The sequence below is a fragment of the Lithobates pipiens genome, unplaced genomic scaffold (assembly GCF_037356315.1).
Source record: "Lithobates pipiens isolate NorthernLeopardFrog02 unplaced genomic scaffold, aLitPip1_a1.2 Scaffold_28, whole genome shotgun sequence".
NCBI lineage: Eukaryota > Metazoa > Chordata > Amphibia > Anura > Ranidae > Lithobates > Lithobates pipiens.
This window is the reverse complement of record NW_027507789.1, coordinates 188,658,394-188,684,459: the sequence shown is the minus strand read 5'-3', so window position 1 is coordinate 188,684,459 and position 26,066 is coordinate 188,658,394. Positions and strand designations below refer to the sequence as shown.

Here is a 26,066-nt window from a genome sequence, read left to right as displayed (position 1 = left end):
TCTTTTACTTTATGTGCACAGTGCCTCCCCCTCAGTGCAGGTGTGGCATGGGGAATTCTGAAAATGGAATTCATTAGTGTCTCACTGACAATTCTCTGCACTGCTCTACTGATAGGGAGGGAGTTGAGTGCCAGCAAAAGAGGCTTTGAGTACCGCTTGCGGCACCAGTGCCGGGGGTTGCCTACCCCTGCACTAGAAGATTTAGATGGACTTACAAATACAGCCAAACTCCAGATATCACTTATTACCATACTCAGCATACCTATCCATCCATCCATACTCATCCATGCTCAGCCATCCCATCCACACTTAGCCATACCTAGTCACCCCAGCTATACTCAGTCGTACCCGGCTCATCCATCCCTATTTATGCTCATCCATGCCACATCAGCTATCATCCATGCCAATACAGTGCCTCACAAAAGTGTAATAGGTAGTCAAATTAGATTTGAAACTTATGCCTCTAGAACACCTGATGGTGCTCCCTGCATGTTGGTGCTCTGTATGTGGCCACGCTGTTGAAAAGTCTCACACATGTGGTATCGCCGTACTCAGGAGGAGTAGGAGAATCTATTTTGGAGTGTAACTTTTGGTAAAAAAAATGCATTTTCATTTTCTTTACACATTTTATCCAGAAAAAATCCCAGGACCGATGGTCCCGCAGGGAGCCTAGGTCCTTCTCCTTCACTAGACAGAAAAAAAACTGAGCTGCAGGAAGCAGGCTGAGGGGTTATTACCAGAGGGACTGCTACCTGGGCGGAACTGTAAAGTTCTTTTGTTTTTCACGTGTATTACATGTTCTGCCTAGTGCTCTCCTGAAGTTGGTAAAATAACCCTCCGGTCAAGATTACTGGAGCTGTGTCCGTCAATGAACTAGAATAGAAAAATTACAACTTCAAAAAACTCACCATGCCTCTTACTAAAGACCTTGGAATGTCTACTTTCCAAAATTTGAGGGATATTTGTACTTTCCTGCCTTGTTAGGGTCTCAAGAAATGAGATAGGCCGTCGTTACTTCAGGTGTGATCAATTTTAACTTTCACAAAGACCAAATAATATATACCGATTTGGGTTATTTTTACCAAAGATATGTAGCGGTATAAATTTTGGCCAAAATATATGAAGAAAAATGACCAATTTGCAAAATGTATAACAGAAACGAATAAAAATGCATTTGTTTACATCACTTTCTGTCTTTTTCTTTTATAGCGCAAAAAATTGAAAACCCAGTGGTGATTAAAGCAGGGTTCCACCCTAAAGTGGAACTTTCGCTGATCGGAACTCTCCCCCCCTCCGGTGTCACAATTGGCACCTTTCAAGGGGGAGGGGGTGCAGATACCTGTCAAAGACAGGTATTTACACCCACTTCCAGGCATAGACTCCCACGGGAGCCTATGCCTCTTCCTGTCCCTGCGCGCTGTCTGCTGGGACACACACGAGTCCCAGAGACAGTGTGGACCATTCCTATTGCGCTGCGCGACTCGCGCATGCGCAGTAGGGAACCGGGAAGTGAAGCCGCTTTGCTTCACTTCCTGATTCCCTCACCTAGAATTGTGACGGCAGCAGCCGAAAGCCGAGCGATCGATCGGCCTCCGCTACCGCCATCGCTGGACCCCGGGACAGGTGAGTGTCCATTTATTAAAAGTCAGCAGCTGCAGTATTTGTAGCTGCTGGCTTTTAATTTTTTTTTCCGCAGTACAGTCCCGCTTTAAATACTACCAAAAGAAAGCTCTATTTATGTGAAAAAAAGGACAAAAAGTTTATATAGCTATAGTCAGGACTGGACTTACCATTGGGCTTGACTGGGCTCAAGCCCATGGGTCCCACCCAATAGGGGGCCCCGCGGGCTCGGCTCCACTCACAGTCACGCCCAGTCCTGCCCTATGATGGACATAACACATTGACTGGCCATGAATGTGAGCTGAGCCGAGTACACTCGGCTACTCTCGGGACTGAGAGAGGACCCGAGAGCCGCCGAGAGGACCCGAGAGCGGTGCCATTTTTAAACTTCAAGACTGCAATGACAAGGCTGCAAATGACACTGGACAAGGCTGAAAATTACACTGGACAAGGCTGCAGATGGACATTGATAAGGCTGCATTGATGGGCATTTCCTTAAACTTCCCTCCTAAAAGTTTTTTTCCTTAAAATTCCCTCCTAAACTTGGGGTGTGTGTTATACGCCAATAAATACGGTAATGTATAGAAGGTAAGGCCCGAAAGTGACTCAAGCCCAGGGGCCCCCACCACCCTAAGTCCTGCCCTGGGTATAGTGTTGCATGACTGAGTAATTGTCATTCAAAATGTGAGAGCACTAAAGCTGAAAATTGGTCTGGTTAGGAAGGGGGTTTAAGCGCCCAATGGTCAAGTGTAGTTACATCAACAAGTTTTTCCCTTTTGCGATAAATGAATAAAGCTGACAGTTGTAAGCAGAGTTGTCTCAACCATGCAACTTTCACTTAAAAATAATAGACTTACTGGGCAGATCACAAGGGAAAAAAAAATAAAAACTAATGTAGCAACCAGAGATAATAATTGTCAGACTGCAATATAATTATTTCTTGTTTTTGGGTTCAATACCACTTTAAGGTTTCATATGTATACAAAAAGTGAAAACCATTTATGGAAAATTCCACTTGCATATATCTGTAACTGCATGTGATACAAACATTACTCGGAAAACTTAAACAGTAAGGAAGTGTGTACTGTCAAACAGTAGTTAAACATTAGATAGGCGATATAAAAAAAATTTTTTTGGACAAGTGCATCCTGAATTTTAAATTTCGGTCCAGAATTTTCAATTTGGTGCACCATTAATACTTTACTGGGGAATGTGTACTTAATTGTGCTCAGTGTGTTAAAAAAAAAAAAAAAAAAAAAAAACATTACATTATGTAAGTCATGTTTTGGAATTTCCAAGTGTACCCACTGCAAGTTGCTGAGTGCAGCCTGGCAAATCTCTATGCTGACTGTTACTATGGAGTTCTTATCGCCCTCAGGGACAGAAAATTCCAGGAATGTGGGCATCTGAACCTGGCAGTTATCATTCCTGCCATGTAATTAAATCATGTATTCTTAAAATATAAGTTTAGGCTACATCTATTTAACCATTTCAGCCCTGGAAGAATTTACCCCCTTCCTAACCAGAGCACTTTTTGCAAATCGACACTGCGTCGCTTTAACTGACAATTGCGCGGCCGTGCGACGTGGCTCCCAAACAAAATTGACGTCCTTTTTTTCCCCACATTTTATCACCTCTGCGGTTTTTATTTTTTGCGCTATAAACAAAAAAATTTTGACACTTTTGAAAAAAATACATTATTTTTTACTTTTTGCTATAATAAATATCCCCCCAAAAAATTTTGAAAAAACATTTTTTTTCCCTCAGTTTAGGGCTAGGCTGATATGTATTCTTCTACATATTTTTGGTAAAAAAAAAACGCAATAAACATTTATTGATTGGTTTGCGCAAAAGTTATAGCGTCTACAAAATAGAGGATAGTTTTATGCATTTTTATTGATATTTTTTTTTTTAATTAGTAATGGCGGCGATCAGCAATATTTATTGTGACTGCGACATTAAGGCAGACGGGGGGTAAGTGTGTCCTAGGGAGTGATTCTAACTGTGGGGGGGAGGGGCTGTGTGTGACACATCACTGATCACCGCTCCCGATTACAGGGAGAGCTGATCAGGGACAGTGTCCCTAGGTAGAAATGGGAGATGCTTGTTTACATTAGCATCTCCCTGTTCTTCACTGTGAGACGATAACGGGTATCCCCACGGACATCGGGTTCGCAGGACCCACGATCGCAGTCAGAGCTCCTGACACGCATGCGCCCACAAGCCACCTCTTAAAGGGCAGCCTGTACGTGGCCTTCTGCCACGGTATATCTGTGTGAGGCGGTCAGGAAGCGGTTAAACAGACGTTTAAAAATACTGCTTCTCCTCCTCCTACCTATGCTATATACCAGCCTCTCTCAAACTTTTTAATACAAAGGAACCCTTGAAATAATTTTGATGCCTCAGGGGAACCCCTGCTAAATTATTACCTCTCTAGCTCATAGCACATTTGCAGTGTCACTAAGTTATAAAGAGATGTGTTGTAAACATATTTTCTTGAATCAAGTAATGCAGAAGCAGTGGCTCCTGCTGACAACAGATGCAGTAGAAGCAGGTGGGTTATGTCATGGCTCTGGCATTTCAACCTCTTTGTCCAATGGTCTCTGACACAGAAGCAAAGCAGTTTTAAGAAAAGGTATTTGCTCACATCACTTGTAGTCACAAATAGTATACAAGCACGGACAGGGGGAGGAAGGGAAGCAGTGTTTTTAGGTAGACTTCTATTTAGCCGATACTTCCACTTTAAGAGGCATTTAAAATAAAATAAATTTTCAAATCACTATATAGCAATAACCATTCCAGAAATCCAAAAACAGAGAATGCAAGCTGGCTCAAATTCCTACTTAATGATAAGCTCCGGTATAAGCAAATTTTGGCTGAATAGAAAAAGAAAAAAATAGAAAAAAATGTGAAATTTAACTTAAAGTTTTACTAGACCCAGGATCCCCCATTCACTATATCTGGTCTCCTACAATACACCGAACATGCAAATGCAATAGTCTTTATGTAGCAATCTTGTGACTTCCATCACTGTCCAGCTGAGCACTAGTTAAAGCTTTTAAGAGAAGTTTTAAATTCTCCTCTGACTGTTCTATGACCACTGACCCCCCCCCCCGCCCCCCCTCTCTGGACAGTGCTGATTGGCCCTGTGCTGATTATATGCACCCCCTCCCCCCCCCCCCCCAAAAAAAAAAAACTCTCCTCTAGCAATAAACACCAAACTGAGCATGTGCAAAGCAACCACCAGGGCTCTGTAATATCAGGAGATGGATTGGGGGCAGTAAAAGAAGGGGAGGATCAGAGAACACAGGATCAAACAGCCTTTTTTACACAATGCAATGGTTTAACCCCTTAGGTTCCACAGTGAGTATAACAAGCATGCTTTACTGCAAATTGATTTTACTGTTAGTCTTTAGTAACACTTTAATTATTGGTGTGCTTTTTGTATTTCTTTCAGATCTATGCAATAATCCAGTGTCACCTCTATGCAGGAGCTTCCTGTAATACAAACCAGCCACTGCTGCTCTCTCCTTGTGCAGGGTGACTGGTCTTGGTCTCCGCCCTTCCTGTAGTTTTCTGCAGGCAACCTGTAGTGGGTGGAGTTTTCTGGGTCCCTCCCATAGCTTTGCGCTCTGTAAAAGATACATGCAGCATAATGATGATATGAGTGTTACTTTTTGAAGGCATTTGTGCACACAAAGTGAACTTGAATGTTTTGTTTCTATTGAGGGATATATATTGAGGAATATATTTTGATGAAAGTTTTTTTTTTTGCTTAGAGTTCGGCTTTAATATAATGTGATTTGCTTAATATTGTGGAATTATGAGTCAGCACTGGCTTCGAGGTTTATAAAGCCGACTATAGATAGATCGAAATTCGGCTGGTTCAACAGGGACCGGCCAAATTTTAATCCATGTGCGGCCCGCTCCTGCTCGACAGAAGGCGATCTGCTGATCAACTTTTCTCCAATTGGAATATGTATTCTGACAGCCCCCACTGTCAGAATACATTGTCTCAATTCGGGAGGATTCCTTCATCCATCTAGCTTGTTTGGATGGAGGAATCCATTTGCTTATTTTTATTTATTTTTTATTCTGCCTGCAGGCTTAACAGAGGAAAAAAAAACACCTTTAGCTAGCTTAAGACATTTAGAATTATTTAATTATATGTGCACATCCCTGAGTAAACATGAGATCTGATGGTTTGATAGTGTACTGATATTTAATTTCTGTTTACAGATTTATTGCTGCAAGAGCCTCGCTTTATAGGTGTGAAAAAAGGGCGGAATATCAGCATACGATGCGGATGTCTGACTCCTCCTCCTATAGACAGCAACATCACTTGGTACCTTGGGCATCAAAATGGATCATTTATCAGCTACCTGGAATCAGATAAACATATAGAAATTGAAGACAGTGTTCTGTTTATCAAAAAGGTCCATAAAAACCACAATGGGATCTACTATTGTAATTTCACAATAGCTGGACCAAATAGACTTCCCTGTGGAACAGAGTTAATGGTTCTAGGTAAGTTCATGCACCATTATACTCAGTATTACTTTATGTGGTCTCTTTTTTTCCAGATAGAGAGATTGGGTGTAAATAAGAATACACACAGTATGTGTCAAGACATCCAAAGCATTGGGTTAAATGGCATTTACTGTAGATACTGATGGTGTAGGTCCAAATTTGTTCCGCTTTGCTGATTGGCACCCCACCCCTCGCTTCCTGAGGAGTCTACAAAACACAGGTGCTCTGCAATGCAACAGAACACACACATAACAATCAAGGCCCCTTCATTTCACATAAGACCACACTGGTTGGTTCACTGAGCACCTAAGGCAACAGATAACAGTATGAACTACATAATGAAAGAAAATAATTGTTCTATTCCATACAGAATATAAAGCAGGAAAATAAAAGTGTTTAGCCGTTATGCATTGATTTTTTTCAAGGGCTCAAGGAAACCTTGTACCTGTAGCTCTAGGTGGATCTGACTATTATAATGAGCAGCATAATCTATTTTACAACTCTGTACTATTCCCCCTTAAACTGGTAGTGAACTCCGTTTGGACATTTGTACCTACAGGTAAGACTATAATAAAGCTTACCTGTAGGGAAAAGTGAAGATCTCCTAAACCTGTGGTGTTTAGGGGATACTCGCACTGCATGCAGCAGGTGACGTCACCAGCGCATGGGCTCTGAAGAGATGGCATACCCGTGCCGTGCTTTCAGAGTTCTGTGCCGTAAACCATGACTCCTGTGGCACATGCCTGCTTAGGAGTGATGTCATTGCGGCTCAGCCATTCAAGTCCAGAGTCTGCAAACCCAGAAAGAAGACCAGGTGAAGATGGAAGCCACGTCAGCAGTGAAAGGGCGCCACCGGAGGGCTTCGTTTTTGGGTACGCTTTTCATAATGTGCTAGTATGGAATGCATACATTATGACATTACCATGCAGGGAGAAGATTTATATTTTCCCCCCGCGAAGAGTTTACTACCGCTTTAAGAGGCGGTGATTAAAACATAACTGAAGGCAAAACCTTTCTCTTATTTATAAATTGTTATTGCTGTCTGTGTTCCTGTGAGGAACCATCTCTATTTGTCCCGATGACCGTTATCATCGTACATGAAAGAAAATCCCAAATCTGAGTGGTCACCAGAACAGGAATAGAGGAGAAAGCTTCCAATGGGAAAACTAGGTCTGGTGACCCTGATTGACAACCAGGGATTTCCTCTCACTTCTTGTTTTAGCCAAAAAATAAATCTGACAAGGCTTAAGACCCTTCCTTACCCTACCCAACATAATAAAACATTTTCCTTTCAGTTCTACTTTAAGGGAGACAATCACCTTTGTATAATTACATAAATGGTCCCTTTAGTGCACTTGGTACAAAGCTGTTCTCTTTAATGCACCTACAAAAGACAAAGAGCGACTCTTTAAACCTGGAAAAAAAGGTTTGATCTCCACCTACAGAAACGTTTAACAGCAAGAGCTGCAAACAAAAATCTGGATGGCATCCTACAGAAAATAGTTCCTCCAGCCTCAGCAGATTAGTTCAAAAAAGACTGGATGCATTTCTACATGCATAAAATGGAACTGGCTATTCTTAATAAGAAATTATACTGCTGAATGTTGATCCAGGGTGTTATCGGATTTTTTTGGGGGAACAATAAGGAGCATTTTTCCCTGTGTGGATCATGCTTTATAAAGGGTTTTGGCCTTTGTTTAAATCAGCCATTCTCAACCAGGGTTCCGATGCAACCCTGGGGTTCCTCCAGAGGTTGCTAGGGGTTCCTTGAGCTGTGGCTAATGAACCCCCTTTTTGATGGTGCCTACGGAGTTCAGGGTTCAGCACCACTTAGCAAAGCAAAATATATTTTTAGCTGTCTTTAAGGGTGGCATTCTGAGCACCATTTTCAGGGGACCATTCTTCCTATTGACCACCAGTATAAGGTGCATTGTTCTATTGACCCCTGATGAATTGGTTTTAGTAAGGGTTCCTCAAGACCTGAAAATTATTTTTGGGGTTCCTCTAGGGTTAAAAGGTTGAGAAAGCATGGTTTACATGAACTGCAGGTTTAGGGTTTCGAGGATAGAATGGTAGAACATTTTTAAAAAAGGCACCTATAAAAGAAGAAGTGCAAAAATAAATAAAATAAGTCCAAAAATTGTGAGTTCTATAGCTTCATTAGAAAGACCATACAAATGCACTGTGGTACAGGCAATCCCCGAGTTACGAGCATTTGAGTTACGAACAACTCGTACTTCTTAACGGGGGGGGGGGGGGGGGGGGAGATACAAGAGGTGAGATGAGATCTATACCTAGGAAGGGAAATTTACTCCTGTAAAAGTTATCATGGGAATAGGATGTCTCCACTGAAGGTTTATCACCAATCCTTGTTTCCACAACAATCCAACATTTCTAAAATCCAACTGTCACAGGGACAGAAAGTGAGATAAAATTTTCTGAACAGGGGGCACAGATCGGCTTATGCTATCCAAAAAAACTTTAAAATATTTTTTTGGCTGAAGTTACACTTACAAAAATGTACCTGTTCCAACTTGCATACAAATTCAACAAACAGAGCCTATTTTGTTTGTAATCTGGGGACAGCCTGTATAGTGTATTTTAGATATGTAAGAAAGAAATTATCCCCATGTCGGGGGGGGGGGGGGGGATTAGGTTCTTGGATGGTAAAGAGGGAAGAGAAGAGGTTGCATTAGACCAGTGTTTCTCAAAATTGTTTGTCTTGCGGTGCACCAAAATAGGTCTAAAATTTTTCATGGCACACCTGAAAAGATTAAAGATTTAACAATTTTTGCGTTGAAGAACTTATTTATTTTTACATATATATTTAATTTTAAATTTAATGTAAAGGGTATGCCTGCTTTCGAGAGCAAGCATTTCACCATCGCTAAACAATGAACAAACTTTATTTATAAGCATCAAATTTGGAATGGAACGATATCTATTATCATAATATAATTAGAGCGGTCAAGTTCTCCCGAGATCTCGCACAAGTCTTGCGTTACGAAAGGAGCCAATGACTGACAGACTGTCAGAGATTGCGTTTTTATATATGTTACTTTTTCAACTTTTGCGACATTGATTTACCATTTAATTTCCTGATATGTTCAAGGTTTAAAAATGCTAACCATTTGAAATATTTTTCAAAACTCCCACGCGGCACGCAGTTTGAGAATCGCTGTATTAGGGGGTAAGTTGGTGTAAAAGAAAAAGGGTGGTGGGTGTTTATGGGGACAAAGGGTTAGGGACCCACTTACGGTAGTAGGTTTTATGGGTTGTTAGCTCCATTTACGATGCCCGATTAGCCTTTTCCTGGAAATGTTGAAATTTGATACAGTAAAACCAATATGCTAAAATGTATCTGCCCCATGTGACAAGGTAAAGATGGTTCTTATTTAACAGAGCACACCGTGTCTCACTAACTTGGGATTGGGTTTCAAAAAACAATCTGTCAAGGCTGCAAGACAGCATATCAGCAGATACGATGTTATGTCATAACATTTTCATAACAAGAAAAAAAAAAAGTAATGTAGCTGTCATCAGATTGGCTACTGGAGGCAATGCATCGTTTTTTCATGTTTTGGTTACATATGAAAACCCAAACCTAATACTACATACAATAACTCTATAAGTTGGCCTACTTAATAGTTTTAGGATTGAGAGTTTCAAACAAAGCAAGGTTTCTTTAGAATTGTGCAAATTCTTCAACAATTTTTTCTTGACCCTTGTTAGATGTATTAATATACTTTTATAAGCTACTGTATCAGCAAAGAAGTTGTGTTACAAACAGAGAAAGTCTGCTTAAAGATCATACCGGAGTGACATCAGGCCTGTTTCCTGTTTTTCATAGCAGTCATACCGAGCCAAAAATATTCTGCTGCTGCATTTTAATTTTATCTGCAGAGGTCTGTGGAAAGGAACATACCGTATTTTCTATAAACTTTTATAAACACTGAATGGAAAAAAGGAAAGGCAGAGGGCTGCAGATGTCAAAGCAAACCTTTCACCTTCACACCGAAGCAGATCTATGTGCATATGATGACCTGATGTAGGATTAGTGTTACGCCATTCCCCCTAGCTTCAGCCAGTGTACCACTGTAATAATCCTTGTGTTCTCCAAGTGCCCTCTGAACCATTATTTCTCCTAAATTGTCTTTTAAACGTATGGTAGAGTTGATTTGTTGGTAAAGGGACCATTGGAGTACAAGGGAACAAAGAAATACAAAAAATTAGTTAAATTATAAAAGCAAAAGAAAACCTAGAAGCCGTTTCTGAATTGTTGGTAGTAAGATATTATGATTGTAACTTAAAGCTGAAATCAGGGCAACAAACATTTTGTGTGTTTATCTAGCAGGCAGCTCACCATTTTTGTGGAGAAGCTGGACATCCTAATGGCCAGCAAAGATATTTTAATGTTTTTCTACTGCCATAAAATAACCTGCTATTTCCTCCCATGGGGACCGGTCACTTCAGCCTGCTGCCTGTGTGGAGGGTAACAGGTCACGTCATCACCCCTTTGTAGTCCTACTGCAGGCAAAGCTGGTGTCACTATGGATCTAATCTGTGCATGCTGTCAGGGTTCTCGCCAGCTCTTCCTGTCTGGCTCTTCCTCTTTCCCAAGCTGTTCTCTACTGTCCTGTCAAAGCCCATACACCAACTGACTCATTGTATCTGAGGGTTAGAGAATAAGAATATCTCGCCTTAGGAAAAGAGGTAGAAAAAATATTTTAAGATGGAGAGGAAGCTTTACAAGTTCACTATGGCTAGCCTGGGAATTGGAGTTAATATTAAATGGCAACATACATTTGCCTGAATTTTCCAATGCACAGTTCCTGGCACAAATACCCTTTTCGCCTATCAAGCATTTATGGTCCTTGTCTGTCCCAGAAAAAAGCCAGCAGTAACTTAGGATGCCTCCTCAAAATGGCTGTTAAGTCCAAGAGAGGACATTTTAGGTTGGCAGTTAAAGTGGAACTAAACTCTCCTATCCTTTACAGCCAAGGAAGGTGCCATCTTAGCCTCTGTCTGATTTGCAGTTGCCATGGTGTTGTACATGTTATCAGCTATGAAACCAGTCATTTGATGGATTGACATTTTGACTAATTGCAAACATAAGCCTTCTAGTAACTGTAATAGTCATTGTTCAAGGCATGCCTTGAATATAACCGTTTTGGGAGACAGTTAAATCAGTGGGAATTTTTTTTTCTGCCCATTTCAAAGGTACCCATCCCAATAGGTAATCTTGAACATTTGTCATTGTAGATTTATTTTTAAGGTGCACGTTCAGCCCTTCTATTTCATTACTTGGTCATAGGAGCAAGCACATGGATATTTCGGATCCCGGCACATGATATGCACTTATCTGTATGGGCCAGTGACCATCTAAGCCAGTATTTCTCAACCTTTGCAACACAGAGGTACCCTTGAAATAACTTTCCAGACTCAGGGAACCCCTACTAAAATGTACTATATGTACAACTCATGATACATTAATATGATGGTCAGTGGGAGGAATGCTCCTTACATTTGTGGTAATTGGGAAGAATTACCCCCTTAGAGATAGCTAAAAAGATCAATGGTGTCAGTGGGACCTTATCTAATAGGTATAAATTGCTCATGGATCCCCTAGCAACCTCTGGAGGAACCCTAGTTGAGAAACCCTGATCTAAGCATTGTAGTGAAGATCAGGGTGACAGCCTTGGAGCTTGCAAATAAGTCATTAATAGTAGCTCTCATACTTTTATCTTGACAGGTTCCATTCACACGACCAATGCTCCCCCCCAAAGCTGACTCATATCAGAGTGACCATCAACTCCTACACTGTCATGTCTACAATGCTGCAAATCAGTTGTGTATTACCAGTATTATGTGTATCATATATTGGAAATCTACATTTGCATAAAAATGCTGTAGGTATAGAAAAATATCTACTCATCCAGCCAGAAATCCAGTGCTGCATTGAAATTCCAGGCAGTGTTATCAGCACTGCCTGAATTCTCATCTGCTTGACTACAAAATACCTCCCTCCCCCTTATGTTAAAGAAATGAAAATAATGGATAGTGACTTGTGGATCAACAATAGAGAACTGGGCAGGGATAACACTGCTTGGGATATCAGTACTACAGGGGCATTGTGTTGTCAGCTCCAACAGGAAGTTAGGAGTTCACTGGATTTCTGGCAGACAAAAAGGTCTTTTTCTGTAATTGCAGTGTTTTAAAGGCATTAAACATGGGGAAAATTTGTGTATTACAGAGAATTAGTGAATATGTTTTTGTTTTTTCTTTTGCCCAGATTTACACTTTACAGAAAAAAAATTAAAAAAAAAGATGGTAGACAAGTGCAGGCAGATTATAGCAGACTTTTTTTCTTCTAAGATCATAATATGTTGGATATAGTTCAAAACTTCACTCAGGTCTTTATTTGGAAAAGGAAACAAGGCAAATCTCTCTACTGGGGACCCAACCCACAATTTAAGCATTTTGTTCAGCAACTTGTGGAAGCATTTGAACCTGTACCAAGGATTTATATGTTGTTTGTTATATACGTATGAGAAGGTGGTGCACAGATGTGTACATTTTCTTGCGATTGCAATCTTAACACCATAATGGTGTATAAGAGAGTTGCTTTAACCTTTGTAAGTCTCCCTCTAAATTTAGCCCGGTAGCACTAAAACCGATACTGTCATATCATCGACAGACATGAATACACCTTTTTCTAATTTTGCAGGTACTGGGAACAAAGCTACATCAGCGTCAAGAAATAGAATGAAAGATGCAATCATAATGGTTCAAACTATTCTTATTGTGCTTTTCATAACTGTGCCCGTATTACTTCTTATGGAAATGGTAAGTGTATGCTCCAGGGCTTGAAGCAGAGAATACTGAAGGCTCTTTGTGTGTCAAAGTATGTTTTGTACTAGCTTGTATTAAACAATACTGAAGTGATATGGTAGGGCTTGTATTCACCATCTATATGGGAATGCATGCAAAGTCAATATATCATATGAAGAGTGATAAACTCTTCCAATCTTTAAAAACTCTCATGGGGGCGTGTCATAGCTATGAAGGAGTGAGGACGTGTATCGCCTCAGCTCCGTACCACCGCCACATACAGCACAGCTCTAGAGGAGGATTCTTATCTCCAACAGCTCCTCCAATGTCCCAGGAATAGCAGCTTTCTTCCCAGCCATCATGGACCGATCGTTCTCGGCAGGGATAGCTAGAATCCTACTTCCCATGGACCCGCAGGCAAGGCTGCGAGGCTTCCAAGATGGCGCCGACCGGGAAGGCTGGAAAATCCTCCCAGTATGCTGCAGCTTAGCTCCAGAAGACTGCAGCTTCCCCGGTTCCCTCCCCAGGGTCCTTGAGTGAATCAGACCCCCCCCCCCCCCCGTCTCTCCAGATGGAGGCTCTGATCAGTGACATCTGCTCAGAAATCAGTGCCTGACTTCCTTAGGGATGAGGACTTTAGATGCCATATCTTGTCCCTCCCCACCAAAGAGGACCTGGAGCGCTTCACTAGCAGGGTAAAGAAAGCCTTTACAGAAGACATTGCACAGCTAAAAGCTGACACCTCCCACCTGGGTGCCAGAGTAGAACCTTTAGAGGAGAGAATTGAGGAAGCTCTCCCTGTTATTGCTATGCTACAGTTTAAATGCCTCATGCAGGATCAACAAATTGATACCTTACTATGTCAGTTAGATGATGTGGAAAACCGTAGTCGGGGGTCAAATATCAGATTCCGGGGGCCTGCTAGAAGCCACAGCTTCCAGGGACATTATCCCCACTCTGGTAGATATTTTTATGGAATTACTGGAACTACCAGCCTCTGCTCCCATCGAGATCGATCATGCGCATAGAGCACGCAACCTCTATCTCATTATGTGGACAATCCCAGAAACATCATTTGTAAGCTACATAAGTTCACGCTTAAAGACTGCATCGTGCAAAAATTATGTGGCAAGCCCTTTTTTTATTTTGATGGAGCACATTTATTTTTCTATCAGGATATCTCCAGACATACCGTCATGCAGCGCAGGGCACTATGCCCTCTATTGGCTGCCGTCCAGGAAGCAGGACTGACATGCTGCTGGGGTTTTCCCTTCTTTCTACAGGTGACTAAAGATGGCAAACAAGTCACCCTACGCACCAAAGATGACCTCCCGCACTTCTTATCTACTCTTGGGCTAGACTCTGTGGATTTCCCAGATTGGATCTTCCAACATCCCTGTGATACAGGTTGCCCAACCATGGTTGCCTACTAAACGCAGAAGTCGTAAAAGAGATCAGCAGCATCCAGCCCCTGGTCCCTTCACTTCCAGAGACTGACGGAGCAGGCTTTCTTGGACTCCACGGTTGTACCTGAGGTCCTTTGCCATTGCTGTGGGGCGACTTTGTTCCCTTACACATAACCCCTTCCTAGAAATCCTACTTGATCTTACATTACTCTATTACTGCCGAGAAGCGGGCATGGGAGAGAGACTTAGGGCTTGAATTTACCACAACTCAGCTGGCTCACCTATACCAGCTCACTCATTCAAGCTCTATAGAGTCTAAAACTCAAGAAACTATAATGTTCTGTCCTGCTGGTATAGGGTGCCAGCAAACCTGGCACGTATCTACCCTTCTGTATCAGACCTATACTGGTGAGACTGTGGACACCGAAGCACACTTTTACACATATGGTGGGATTGCCCTCAGATTAAGCCTTATTGGGAGGACATTAGATCCCAAATAAAAGACATCCTGGGCCTGGATATCCCTCTATCCCCGGTCCACTTCCTTTACATGTCCCTCAGATCCCGATTAGTCAATATAAGAAAAGTGCACTGTCCCATTTGTTGAATGCGGCCAGATGCTTATTCCCAATATATTGGAAGCAACCACGAATCCCTACACGGGAGGAGTGGATTGGAAAGGTGAATGACATTCAGGAGGCAGAGGACTGGATAGCGACATGTAGGGGGTTCCTCCTCTCATTCTGGGTGGACATCATTTGACGTTGCTCCAGAATGGCTGTTCTCCTAGGACATATTCCTCCGTAAGGAGCCAATGAGGGGCTCTTTAACCATGTGATCGGCTGTGTTCAATCACAGCCAATCATATGTAAATGCAGAAGTGCAGGTGATTGGCTTTCATCACCTCACACTGACAAATTGTGTGGCGAGGAGAGCCGATCAGCTGCATCTCCTCACAGGGGACACCAGGACAGGTAATCAGAGCACTGATCATCGGTGCCCTGATTACAGTACATGCACCAGCAGTGCCCAATCATTGCCATCAATCAGTGCCCACCAGTGCCCATTAGTGATGCCAGTCAGTGCTGCCCATCAGTGCCACCTATCAGTGCCCATAAGTGCGGCATATTAGTGCCTCCTCATCAGTGCCCCTAAGTGCCACATCATCAGTGCCCATCATTGCAGCCTATCAGTGCCCATCAGTACAACCTCATCAGCGCACATCAGTGAAGGAGAAAAATTACTTATTTACAAAATTTACTGACAAAAACTAAGAAAAACTTTTTTTTTTTACGTAAAGAATCCCAGCAGTGATTAAATACCACCAAAAGAAAGCTGTATTTGTGTGAAGAAAGTGATAAACATTTCATATAGGTACAGTGTAGCATGACCCCACAATTGTCATTCAAAGTGCAACAGCGCTGAAAAATGGCCTGGGCAGGAATGGGGTGAAAGGGCCCTGTGTATTGAGGTGGTTAATCACCACTGGGTTTTTTATTTATTGCTAAAAAAATAGAAAAGACTAAAATTTTGAAAAAAAAAAAAAAGTTTTTCTTTGTTTCTGTTATAACATTTTCAAAGTAAATAATGGTTCATAAAATTTAGCCAAAAGTGTATTTTGCTACATTTCTTTGGTTAGAATAACCCAAATCAGTGTATATTATTTAGTCTGTAGGAAAGTTATAGTTATATCTGTAGGAGAGTCCACAAACTATGAAATATATCTCTGAAATTATTTTTTGGGGGGGGGATGAACGAAAAAAAAAAATCCCAATTTATTTTTATTTTTTACATACTGTCAACCAGTGCAGTACAACATCTTATAACTGGTGTGGTGGTGACCAGGGACACTGACTCTTGATAGCGCACAAAAAAAAAAAAAAATGTTAAAGGGAAACCACACATCTACTTCCATTCTTTGTGTATAGAATTCCTCCCTTCCCATTGTCCTGCTTTTAAGAAGACTAAATCTGGCAACAAAATAGTAGATTTTGGAACGTTTGTACAAAAATTATCGCAAACACTGAATTCAATGACTTGACAAATGTTGTTCGAATGTACTTCAAACTTTTTTTTTTTTTTTTTTTTTTTAAACACTTGATTTTGGAATAAATGGTAATTCGCTGAACGAAAACTAATAAAATGAATGTTCTTAAAGCAAAAAAAATTTCCTGAAATTCTACTAGTGTATGGCCAGTGTATCACGCCAGCCATTTGATGGCTAGACTGGTTGAGAGCACAGGCAACTGTGACAGTTCTCATATTCATGTTATGTCTTAAATGCAACAGTTTTAGGAAACAGTTAAATAGGTTTAGTTCTGCTTTAAGAGCGTGTGTTTTTTTATTTCATTTCATACAATGCCATCTGCTGGAGAAGTTTCGTGCTACAACAGAATCATGGACATGCACTATAACACTTACTGTAGCATCATCATACAGTATATGTAAATGCTTTGCCTTCAGCCAAGAAAGCAAAGCAGCAATAGGCAAAGGGGAGGGGTCAAAAATAAGTTACATTTAAACACAAATTACCTTTTGTTTTTAGCACTATGTCATTCTGTAATATCATGTTATATTTCATATTTATTGCATTTAAAGTGGGAGCAAACTCCAATGCATATTTTTTACCTATAGGTACGCCTATAATAAGACTTACCTATAGGTACTGTAAATATCTCCTAAACATGCACCGTTTAGGAGATATTTACTGTAGATGCAGCCGGTGAAGTCACTGTCCTGTGCCGTAATCGCCAGCTCCTGCAGGGGAGTGACATCATTGCAACTCTGGCCAATCACACAGCCAGAGTCCAGGAATCCAGAAGGAAGACCGGGTGAAGATGGAAGCGCTTTCACTGGAGGGCTTTGTTCTAAAGCAAGTTTCACATAATCTACTGGTATGTGATGCATACTAGCACATTATGACATTGCCTTGCAGGTTGCAAACACAGCTTTAACATGTATAAAACAATGTGAAGGTTGATTACTGCATCCTACATACAGTGTGTCTTTACAGTAAACTGTGGTGAAAAAAACTGAGCTCCTTTAGAAAACGCTATTTGCCTGACTTTTTGAGTCACTGGCTTAGAACAAGCAAGTGAATTCTGAATGAAGTCAAAAATCTACAAACAGGTTCCAGGTCATCAACTTAGTAAATATTGCAGCCTTTGCATCAGTGGCGGCCTGTCCATTAGGTCCCCCAATCCATGCAGGGCACCAGACACATGGATTCCAATGGGGGGTTTTTTTTGTTTGTTTTTTAAACACATGATTACAGCCGGAGGCTCTAATTGGCTTCAAAAAAGGGTGGGCTCGGGGTGCAGAGCACTGCTCCCCGAGCCCACCCATTTGTGTGACATTAGCGAATTAATATTCGCAAATGTCTTCCTGTTTCTCCTGTCTTAGGACGGGTCTCAGGACCTGCCCCTTGTTCAGCCGGGACGAGAAGCAACGCCCTGGGAGCAGCAGTCTCTTCTTCCTATCCGGGATGCTTTAGAGCATCGCAACCCCATCCTCCTCCCTGCACCTCTACCGCAGTATGGTATGGCCATTGATCGTATGGGGAAGGGGGGGTGGTGCTAGTGCGAGAGGATCACGGCCAGGGGGGTTGTGAAGTGCTAGTGGATCGTTCAGTTTTGGTTGATCAATTGCGAGCCACGGGGGGGAGGTGCGAGTGAGGGGGCAAGGTCTGCTTGTCACACCCCCAAAGTTTTGACCACCAGCCACCACCCACTGCTTTGTATTAACATGGCTGTATTTTCTTGCTTCTATCACTTACCAGTTTTACATTCGTAGTCTTTGTTGCAGAGATGATTTAAAATATAATCATTTTCATTCTCTATTGCAGAAGAAAAAGCGCACTCTGAAGATTGAAGATCATACATACGAGGTATGAATATTTTCTAACACCGCTGGACATTTTTATAAATAATAATTAGAGATATTGTAGCGCAAGGGATTCCTACTAGCCTAATATTGACCATCTCCAGTAACATCCCCCCCCCCCCGTACCTTTTGGATTGTTGTGAGGAGACCGCAAGGGAAGGAGATTCAAAAGGAAGCTTTACCTTCCAAGCAGGGAGTTCTGAAAAAGGAAAATTTCAAGTACTCACATCAGTTCAAACGTCACAGCTAAATAAAACATTTCAGATTTCAGATGGTGTTCTCCAAGTAAAGTATTCAAAATCACACTAAGCAACACACATCACACACATCATATTTAGGCCCCTCAGTAGGAAAAGTGCTTACTCTTTCGACCTGCAGAATTTACCCCCTTCCTGACCAGAGCACTTTTTGCAATTCGGTACTGCGTCGCTTTAACTGACAATTGTGCAGTCGTGCGACGTGGCTCGACACAATTGATGTCCTTTTTTATATAAAACATTTTTTTCCCTCAGTTTAGGCCAATACATAGTCTTCTACATATTTTTGGTAAAAAAAAAAAACGCAATAAGCGTTTATTGATTGGTTTGTGCAAAAGTTATAGCGTATACAAAATAGGGGATAGTTTTATGCCATTTTTATTGATTTTTTTTTCTACTAGTAATGGCGGTGATCAGTGATTTTTATCGTGACTGCAACATTATGGCGGACATATCGTAAACTTTTGGTGTGATTTTGGGACCATTCACATTTATACAGCGATCAGTGTGATTAAAAATGCATTGATTACTGTGTAAATGTGACTGGCAGTGAAGGGTTTAACCACTAGATGGTGCTGTAGGGGCCAAGTGTGTCCTAGGGAGTGATTCTAACTGTGGGGGGGAGGGTCTGTGTGTGACACGTCACTGATCACTGCTCCTGATTACAGGTAGCAGTGATTAGTGACAGTGTCACTAGGCAGAACGGGGAAATGACGTAAGACAATTGCGGGTATCACGGAGCTCCCGGCGAGCACACGCCCGCAAGCCACCTCTTAAAGGGCAATGTACAGGTACGTTAATCTGCCTGTATGTGCCCTTTTGCCGCAGTATATCTGCGTGAGGCAGTCGGGAAGCAGTTAAGGAGTTTAAATCAAACTCTGTGGCATGCCATGTAGAAAAAACACAGCAGCACTCGTCTTTTTTCTTCATAAAGTTTATTGCTGGTCTTAACCACTTCCCGACCGGCGCACAACGATGTACGTTGGCAGAATGGCATGGACAGGCAAACTGGCATACAGTTACGTCCATTTAAAATTGCTGCCGCGCCATCGCGTGTGCGCCACCCGGACTCCATTGCCGCGGGGATACCTGCGATTGTCTCACGGGGAGATGCGGAAGTAAACAGCATCTCCCCGTTCTGCCTAGCAACAAGTGACACTGATCTCTGCTCCCTGTGATTGGAGCAGAGATCAGTGTTCACTAACACACAGCCATGCCCCCCACAGTTAGTAACGCCCCTAGGACACACTTAACCCCTACACTGCCACCCCCTGGTTAACCCCTTCACTGCCAGTGTAATTTACACAGGAATCAGTGCATTTGTATAGCACTGATTGCTGTATAAATGACAATGGTCCCAAAAAATGTGTCAAAAATGTCCGATGTGTCCGCCATAATGTCGCAGTCACAATAAAAATTGCTGATCGCTGTCATTACTAGTCAAAAATTATTAATAAAAATGCCATAAAACTATCCCCTATTTTGTAAACGCTATAAAATTTGCGCAAACCAATCAATAATCGCTTATTGCGATTTTTTTTACCAAAAATATGTAGAAGAATACGTATCGGCCTAAACAGAGGAAAAAAAATGTTTTTTTTTATATATTTTTTTGGGGGATATTATAGCAAAAAGTAAAAAATTATGCGTTTTTTTTTCAAAATTGTCGCTCTTTCTTTGTTTATAGCACCAAAAATAAAACTGTAGAGGTGATCAAATACCACCAAAAGAAAGCTCTATTTGTGGGGAAAAAGGGACGTCAATTTTGTTTGTGAGCCACGTCGCACAACCGCGCAATTGAAAGTGGTTAAACATACAAAACATACACATTTTCAGCACTGTTTTTGTGAAGGTTAAATGTATGTTAAGTTAAAAATTCAGCCTATTGGTTTGGCCCTCCACAACAGTCTCAGTTTCCCTTTGGGAAAGTTAATTGTCCACCTCCGCTGTTCTCTGCCTACCTGTATATCATACAAGTATAAAACATACATCCGTCTAACTCTACCAGTTATTTCAAACCCAAATGACAGCGTGTTTCAGTTCAGAGTGCTGGTGCCCCCTGCTGTTTTTTGTTCAAAATGCAGTTGTAGCATAGTAAAGAATGATACTGATCCCATAGGGATTTGTTAGAAGTGCAGCCTACAGCCTGTGTCAGGGCACAAACAGGGCCTATTGAGGTGGGCTCCCTAGCTGTGTTACCAAATGGATGAGCTGTTCCATTTATACATGTGAAACTAAGAAATTAAAAGAAATCAGCTGAAGATTAAATATTTTGTTTCTCTTTGAAAATTCAAGTATCAGTCACGAAGTGTTGGCCTTTGAAGACAAATGGCCTTATTCATAAATATTTCCTCTTATTAGCTTAGATAAATACAAAATAGATTCTTATTGGCTTATGAAGTTTAATACTCAAAGAAACACAGTCTCCTTTGACATTTAGAGCAAAGAAACAGTGTCTCTGCAAAGCCCCACCCCATCCCAGAAGAGATGGGACGAACACCCCCCTGTTTGATTTGCCGCAGAACTCGCGAACAGGGGAAAAGTTCTAGCCCGAACGGCGAACCCCAATGAAGTCTATGGGAGCCGAACAGGACAAATCCAAAGTGCCCATTTTGAATGCTTATATGCAAGTAATTGGCCATAAAAAAGGGGTATGAGGGTTTAGGGTAAAATTGTTTTTTTTAAGGAACAGTGATCTTAATGATGCTTAACCACTTCCTACCCCACAATAAACATTTATTGATTGGTTTGCGCACAAGTTATAGCATCTACAAAATAGGGGATAGATTTATGGCATTTTTATTATTTTTTTTATTAGTAATGGCGGCAATCTGTGTTTTTTAGTGGGACTGTGACATTGCGGCGGACAGATCGGACACCTAACTGACATTTTTGACACCTTTTTGGGAACCAGTGACATTAATAAAGTGATCAGTGCTAAAAATATGCACTGACATTGTACTAATGACACTGGCATAGAAAATGCTGCAGAAAAAAAATTTCTAAAGAAAGAAAATACGAGTCAAATCACATTTAAATGGACTCACAGCTTCAATTGCTGGCACCTGGCTATTGGCATGGGGTCCCTCCCAGTCCATACCAGAAAAAAAAAAGGTGTGAGGTCCCCACCAAAATCTAGGTCAGGAAATGGGGGACGACAAGTGAGGCCCCCCTTCTTGAACCATACCAGGCCACATGCCTTCAACATGGGGGGGTGGGTGCTTTGGGGCAAGGGGAGCGATGCCCCCCACCCTTAAGCACCTTGTCCCCACAACCCTGGCTGGTGGTTGTGGGGGTATGCAGGCAGGGGGCTTTTTTAGAATCCGGAAGCCCCCTTTAACAAGGGGACCCCAAGATCTCGCCCCCCCATGTGAATGAGTATAGGGTACATAGTACCCCTACCCATTCACTAAAAAAGTGTCAAAAAGTAATAAAAACACAGACAGTTTTTGACAATTCCTTAATCTAAAAAAAAAATGCCAGATTTAAACCCTCTGATAATCACGCCACCCCCAGAAAAAATAAATAAAACCCCCCCGCCCCTCCCGGAAAGAAAAAACGTTCCTGCCATCCATGAAGGCTGGCCCCTACTGCATGCTCTGTTTGGCAGGTGGCCATGTGATTTTGAAAGCTTATATGCAAGTAATTGGTCCTAAAAGGGGTATGGAGGTCCGGGTAAAACAACAGTTTTTTTTAAGGAGCAGTGATTTTAATGATGCTTAACCACTTCAGCCTCGGACCAATAAATACCTTAAGGACCAGAGGTCTTTTTGCAATTTCGCACTGCGCTGCTTTAACTGGTAATTGCGCGGTCATGCAATATTGCACCCAAACGAAATTTGCGTCCTTTTCTTCCCACAAATAGAGCTTTCTTTTGATGGTATTTGATTGCCTCTGCGATTTTTTTTTTTTGCGATATAAATGGAAAAAGAGCGAAAATTTTGAAAAAAAAAGATATTTTCTTCTTTTTGTTATAAGAAAAATCGAATAAACTAAATTTTAGTCATACATTGAGGGCAAAATTTATTCAGCCACATGTCTTTAGTAAAAAAAATGTCAATAAGCGAATATTTTTTGGTTTGCGCAAAAGTTATAGCGTCTACAAACTAGAGTACATTTTCTGGAATTTACACAGCTTTTAATTTATGACTGCCGATCTCATTTCTTGAGGTGCTAAAATGGCAGGGCAGTACAAATCCCCCCCAAATGACCCCATTTTGGAAAGTAGACACCCCAAGGAAATTGCTGATGGGTATGTTGAGCCCATTGAATATTTATTTTTTTTGTCCTAAGGGATTGAATAATGACAAAAAAAAAAAAAAAAATTTTTTTTACAAAAAGTTGTCACTAAATGATATATTGCTCACACATGCCATGGTTATATGTGGAATTGCACCCCAAAATACATTCTGCTGCTTCTCCCGAGTACGGGGATACCACATGTGTGGGACTTTTTGGGAGTCTAGTCGCGCACGGCACCCCGAAAACCAATCACCACCTTCAGGATTTCTAAGGGTGCAAATTTTTGATTTAACTCCTCACTACCTATCACAGTTTCGAAGGCCATAAAATGCCAAAATAGCACAAAACCCCCCCAAATGACCCCATTTTGGAAAGTAGACACCCCAAGCTATTTACTGAGAGGCATGTTGAGTCCATGGAATATTTTATATTTTGCCAAAAGTTGCGGGAATATTACAAACTTTTTTTTTTTTGCACAAAGTTGTCACTAAATGATATATTGCTCACACATGCTATGGGCAGAAGTCAAATTACACCCCAAAATAAATTCTGCTGCTTCTCCCGAGTACAGGGATACCACATGTGGGGGACTTTTTGGGAGCCTAGCCACGTACGGGACCCCGAAAACCAAGCACTGCCTTCCGGATTTGAATATAAAATGCTATAAAAAACAAACTAACCAGAGTCACCCGTAACACTTATACGGTGATCAGTGGTGAAAGGGTTAACTAGGGGCAATCAGGTGGTTCAAATTTTTATTAGGTAGTATATGGGGGTCCCTGGCGCTATATAAAAACCTGACGGGGAACCTAAATAACTAACTGGCTAACCAGCGTCACCAGTGACACTTATACTGTGATCGCTGGTGAAAGGGGGTGAAAGGGTTAACTAGCAGCAATCAGGGGGTTAAAACCATTATTGGGTAGTATATCGGGGTACCTAGCGCTATAAAAACCTGGCGGTGAACCTAAAAAAATAACTAGCTACCCAGCGACACTAGCGACACTGATGCAGCGTTCAGAAAAATTATCGCTTAGTGACACTGGCAGAAGGGGGTGAAAGGGTTAACTAGCGGAAATCAGGGGGTTAAAACCATTATTGGGTAGTATATCGGGGTACCTAGCGCTATAAAAACCTGGCGGTGAACCTAAAAAAATAACTAGCTACCTAGCGACTGTAGCGACACTAATGCAGCGATCAGAAAAACGATCGCTTAGTGACACTGGCAAAAGGGGGTGAAAGGGTTAACTAGCGGCAATCAGGGGGTTAAAAACATTATTGGGTAGTATATCGGGGTACCTAGCGATATAAAAACCTGGCGGTGAACCTAAAAAAATAACTAGCTACCTAGCGACACATGCAGCGATCAGAAAAATGATCGCTTAGTGACACTGGCAAAAGGGGGTGAAAGGGTTAACTAGCGGCAATCAGGGGGTTAAAAACATTATTGGGTAGTATATCGGGGTACCTAGCGCTATAAAAACCTGGCGGTGAACCTAAAAAACTAACTAGCTACCTAGCGACACTAATGCAGCGATCAGAAAAACGATCGCTTAGTGACACTGGCAAAAGGGGGTGAAAGGGTTAACTAGCGGCAATCAGGGGGTTAAAAACATTATTGGGTAGTATATCGGGGTACCTAGCGATATAAAAACCTGGCGGTGAACCTAAAAAAATAACTAGCTACCTAGCGACACTAGCGACACATGCAGCGATCAGAAAAATGATCGCTTAGTGACACTGGCAAAAGGGGGTGAAAGGGTTAACTCTAGGGGCAATCAGGGGGTTAAATCTTTATTGGGGGGTGATAGGGGGCTACCCTGGACCTAACACTAACTGTCCTGACAGTTTTTACTGTCACAACTGACACTGAATGCATTGATCAGTAAAGAAATGATCAATGCAATCAGTGACACTGTGACTGGGGGGGGAGGGGGGGCGGGGGGGGGATCGGGGGGCGACCGGGGGGGGGATCGGGGGGGGTTTGTGTGCCTGTGTGTACCTACATGTCAGTGTAGTGTTGGTGCACACTTACTTTTACTGTTCTCCTCGTAGTCCGGTCAAAAAGACCGCCCCGAGGAGAATGACATCACTTCCTCCTTCCTGTGTAAACAATACACAGGGGAGGAAGCTTCTCATTGGCCAGGAGCGATCCAGAGGGGGTGGCCGAAAACCAACGGCCATCCCCTCATCACGGAGCGCTCCTGGACCGAATCGGACCGCCGTAACCAGCGGGAGGGGGTCCGATCGGACCCCCCACCCGCTGGAAGGCAATCACGTAGATGTACGTGATTATGCCTGCCTGTGCCATTGTGCTGACGTACAATGGCAATACGGCGGTCCTCAAGTGGTTAAAGTGCAACAATAAAAAGGAAAAATTCCTTTAAATATAGTGCATGGGGGTCCCCTTAGTATGCATGTAAAGTGGCGCATCTGTAGCATGCATACAACATGCTGCAGAAAAAAATGACATTTCTAAACACGAAAGAGTCAAATCACATTTAAATTGACTTGCGGTTTCAATTGCTGGCACCCGGCTATTGAAAAAAATTAAGAAAATGGGCTGGGTGCTTTGGGGGAGGGGGGCTCCAAGATCCCCCATGTGAATGAGTATGGGGAACATAGTGCTTATAGTACCCATTCATAGTACAGAGTACCCATTCACCAAAAAAAGTGTCAAAAAGTAATAACACAGAGACAGTTTTTAACAATTCCTCCAATGTAAATCCATTGTCAATCACGCTGCCTGCTGCACACGCAATAAATAAAAAAAAACCTGCCCACCACACCTGATAAAAAAAAATGCTCCCGCCGTCCATGAAGGCTGACCGCCTACTGCAGCCTCTGCCGTTTGACAGTTCTTATATGGGTGAGGGGTGGGACCACCTGGCAACGTCACCTGGTGGCACATCACGGATCGGTGCATGCTTGGGCAGTGATGTGACAGGGGGGCAGCACCACTAGGAGACGTCGCCAGGTGACCCTGCCCCTTACCCAAAGGGTCTGGTATGAACACCATTTTTTTAACTGCAATTTTTTTTTTTGATTTACCTGTCAGAGGGGAAAGCCCGTTGACAGCTGATGATTCATTGGTTAAGGACGCCGCGGCTGGCCTCCCGACCCCGCTCATTAATCAGCTCTTAGGGCACAGAGTGCTCAGTGTAGCGTGCAGTGCATTGTAGGGCAATCGGCAGGGCAAACACCCTGCAAATTCAGGTGTTCACCGAACAGGGTAAACAGCCCATGTTCGGCTCGAACTTATGATGCTTGGGCCAAACCGTTCACCCATCTCTACTTC

General features: G+C 42.2%; 1 protein-coding gene across 1 annotated transcript in view; it reads left to right on the top strand.

Moving 5' to 3' along the window:
• The window catches only part of CD79B (CD79b molecule), a 49,912-nt gene that overhangs the window by 18,976 nt on the left and 4,870 nt on the right, over window positions 1-26,066 (top strand). The window contains exons 4-6 of the mRNA XM_077460159.1: window positions 5,860-6,147; window positions 12,878-12,996; window positions 18,232-18,273. Coding sequence (XP_077316285.1) covers window positions 5,860-6,147; window positions 12,878-12,996; window positions 18,232-18,273 — 449 coding nt within the window. The remainder of the gene's footprint in view (window positions 1-5,859; window positions 6,148-12,877; window positions 12,997-18,231; window positions 18,274-26,066) is intronic.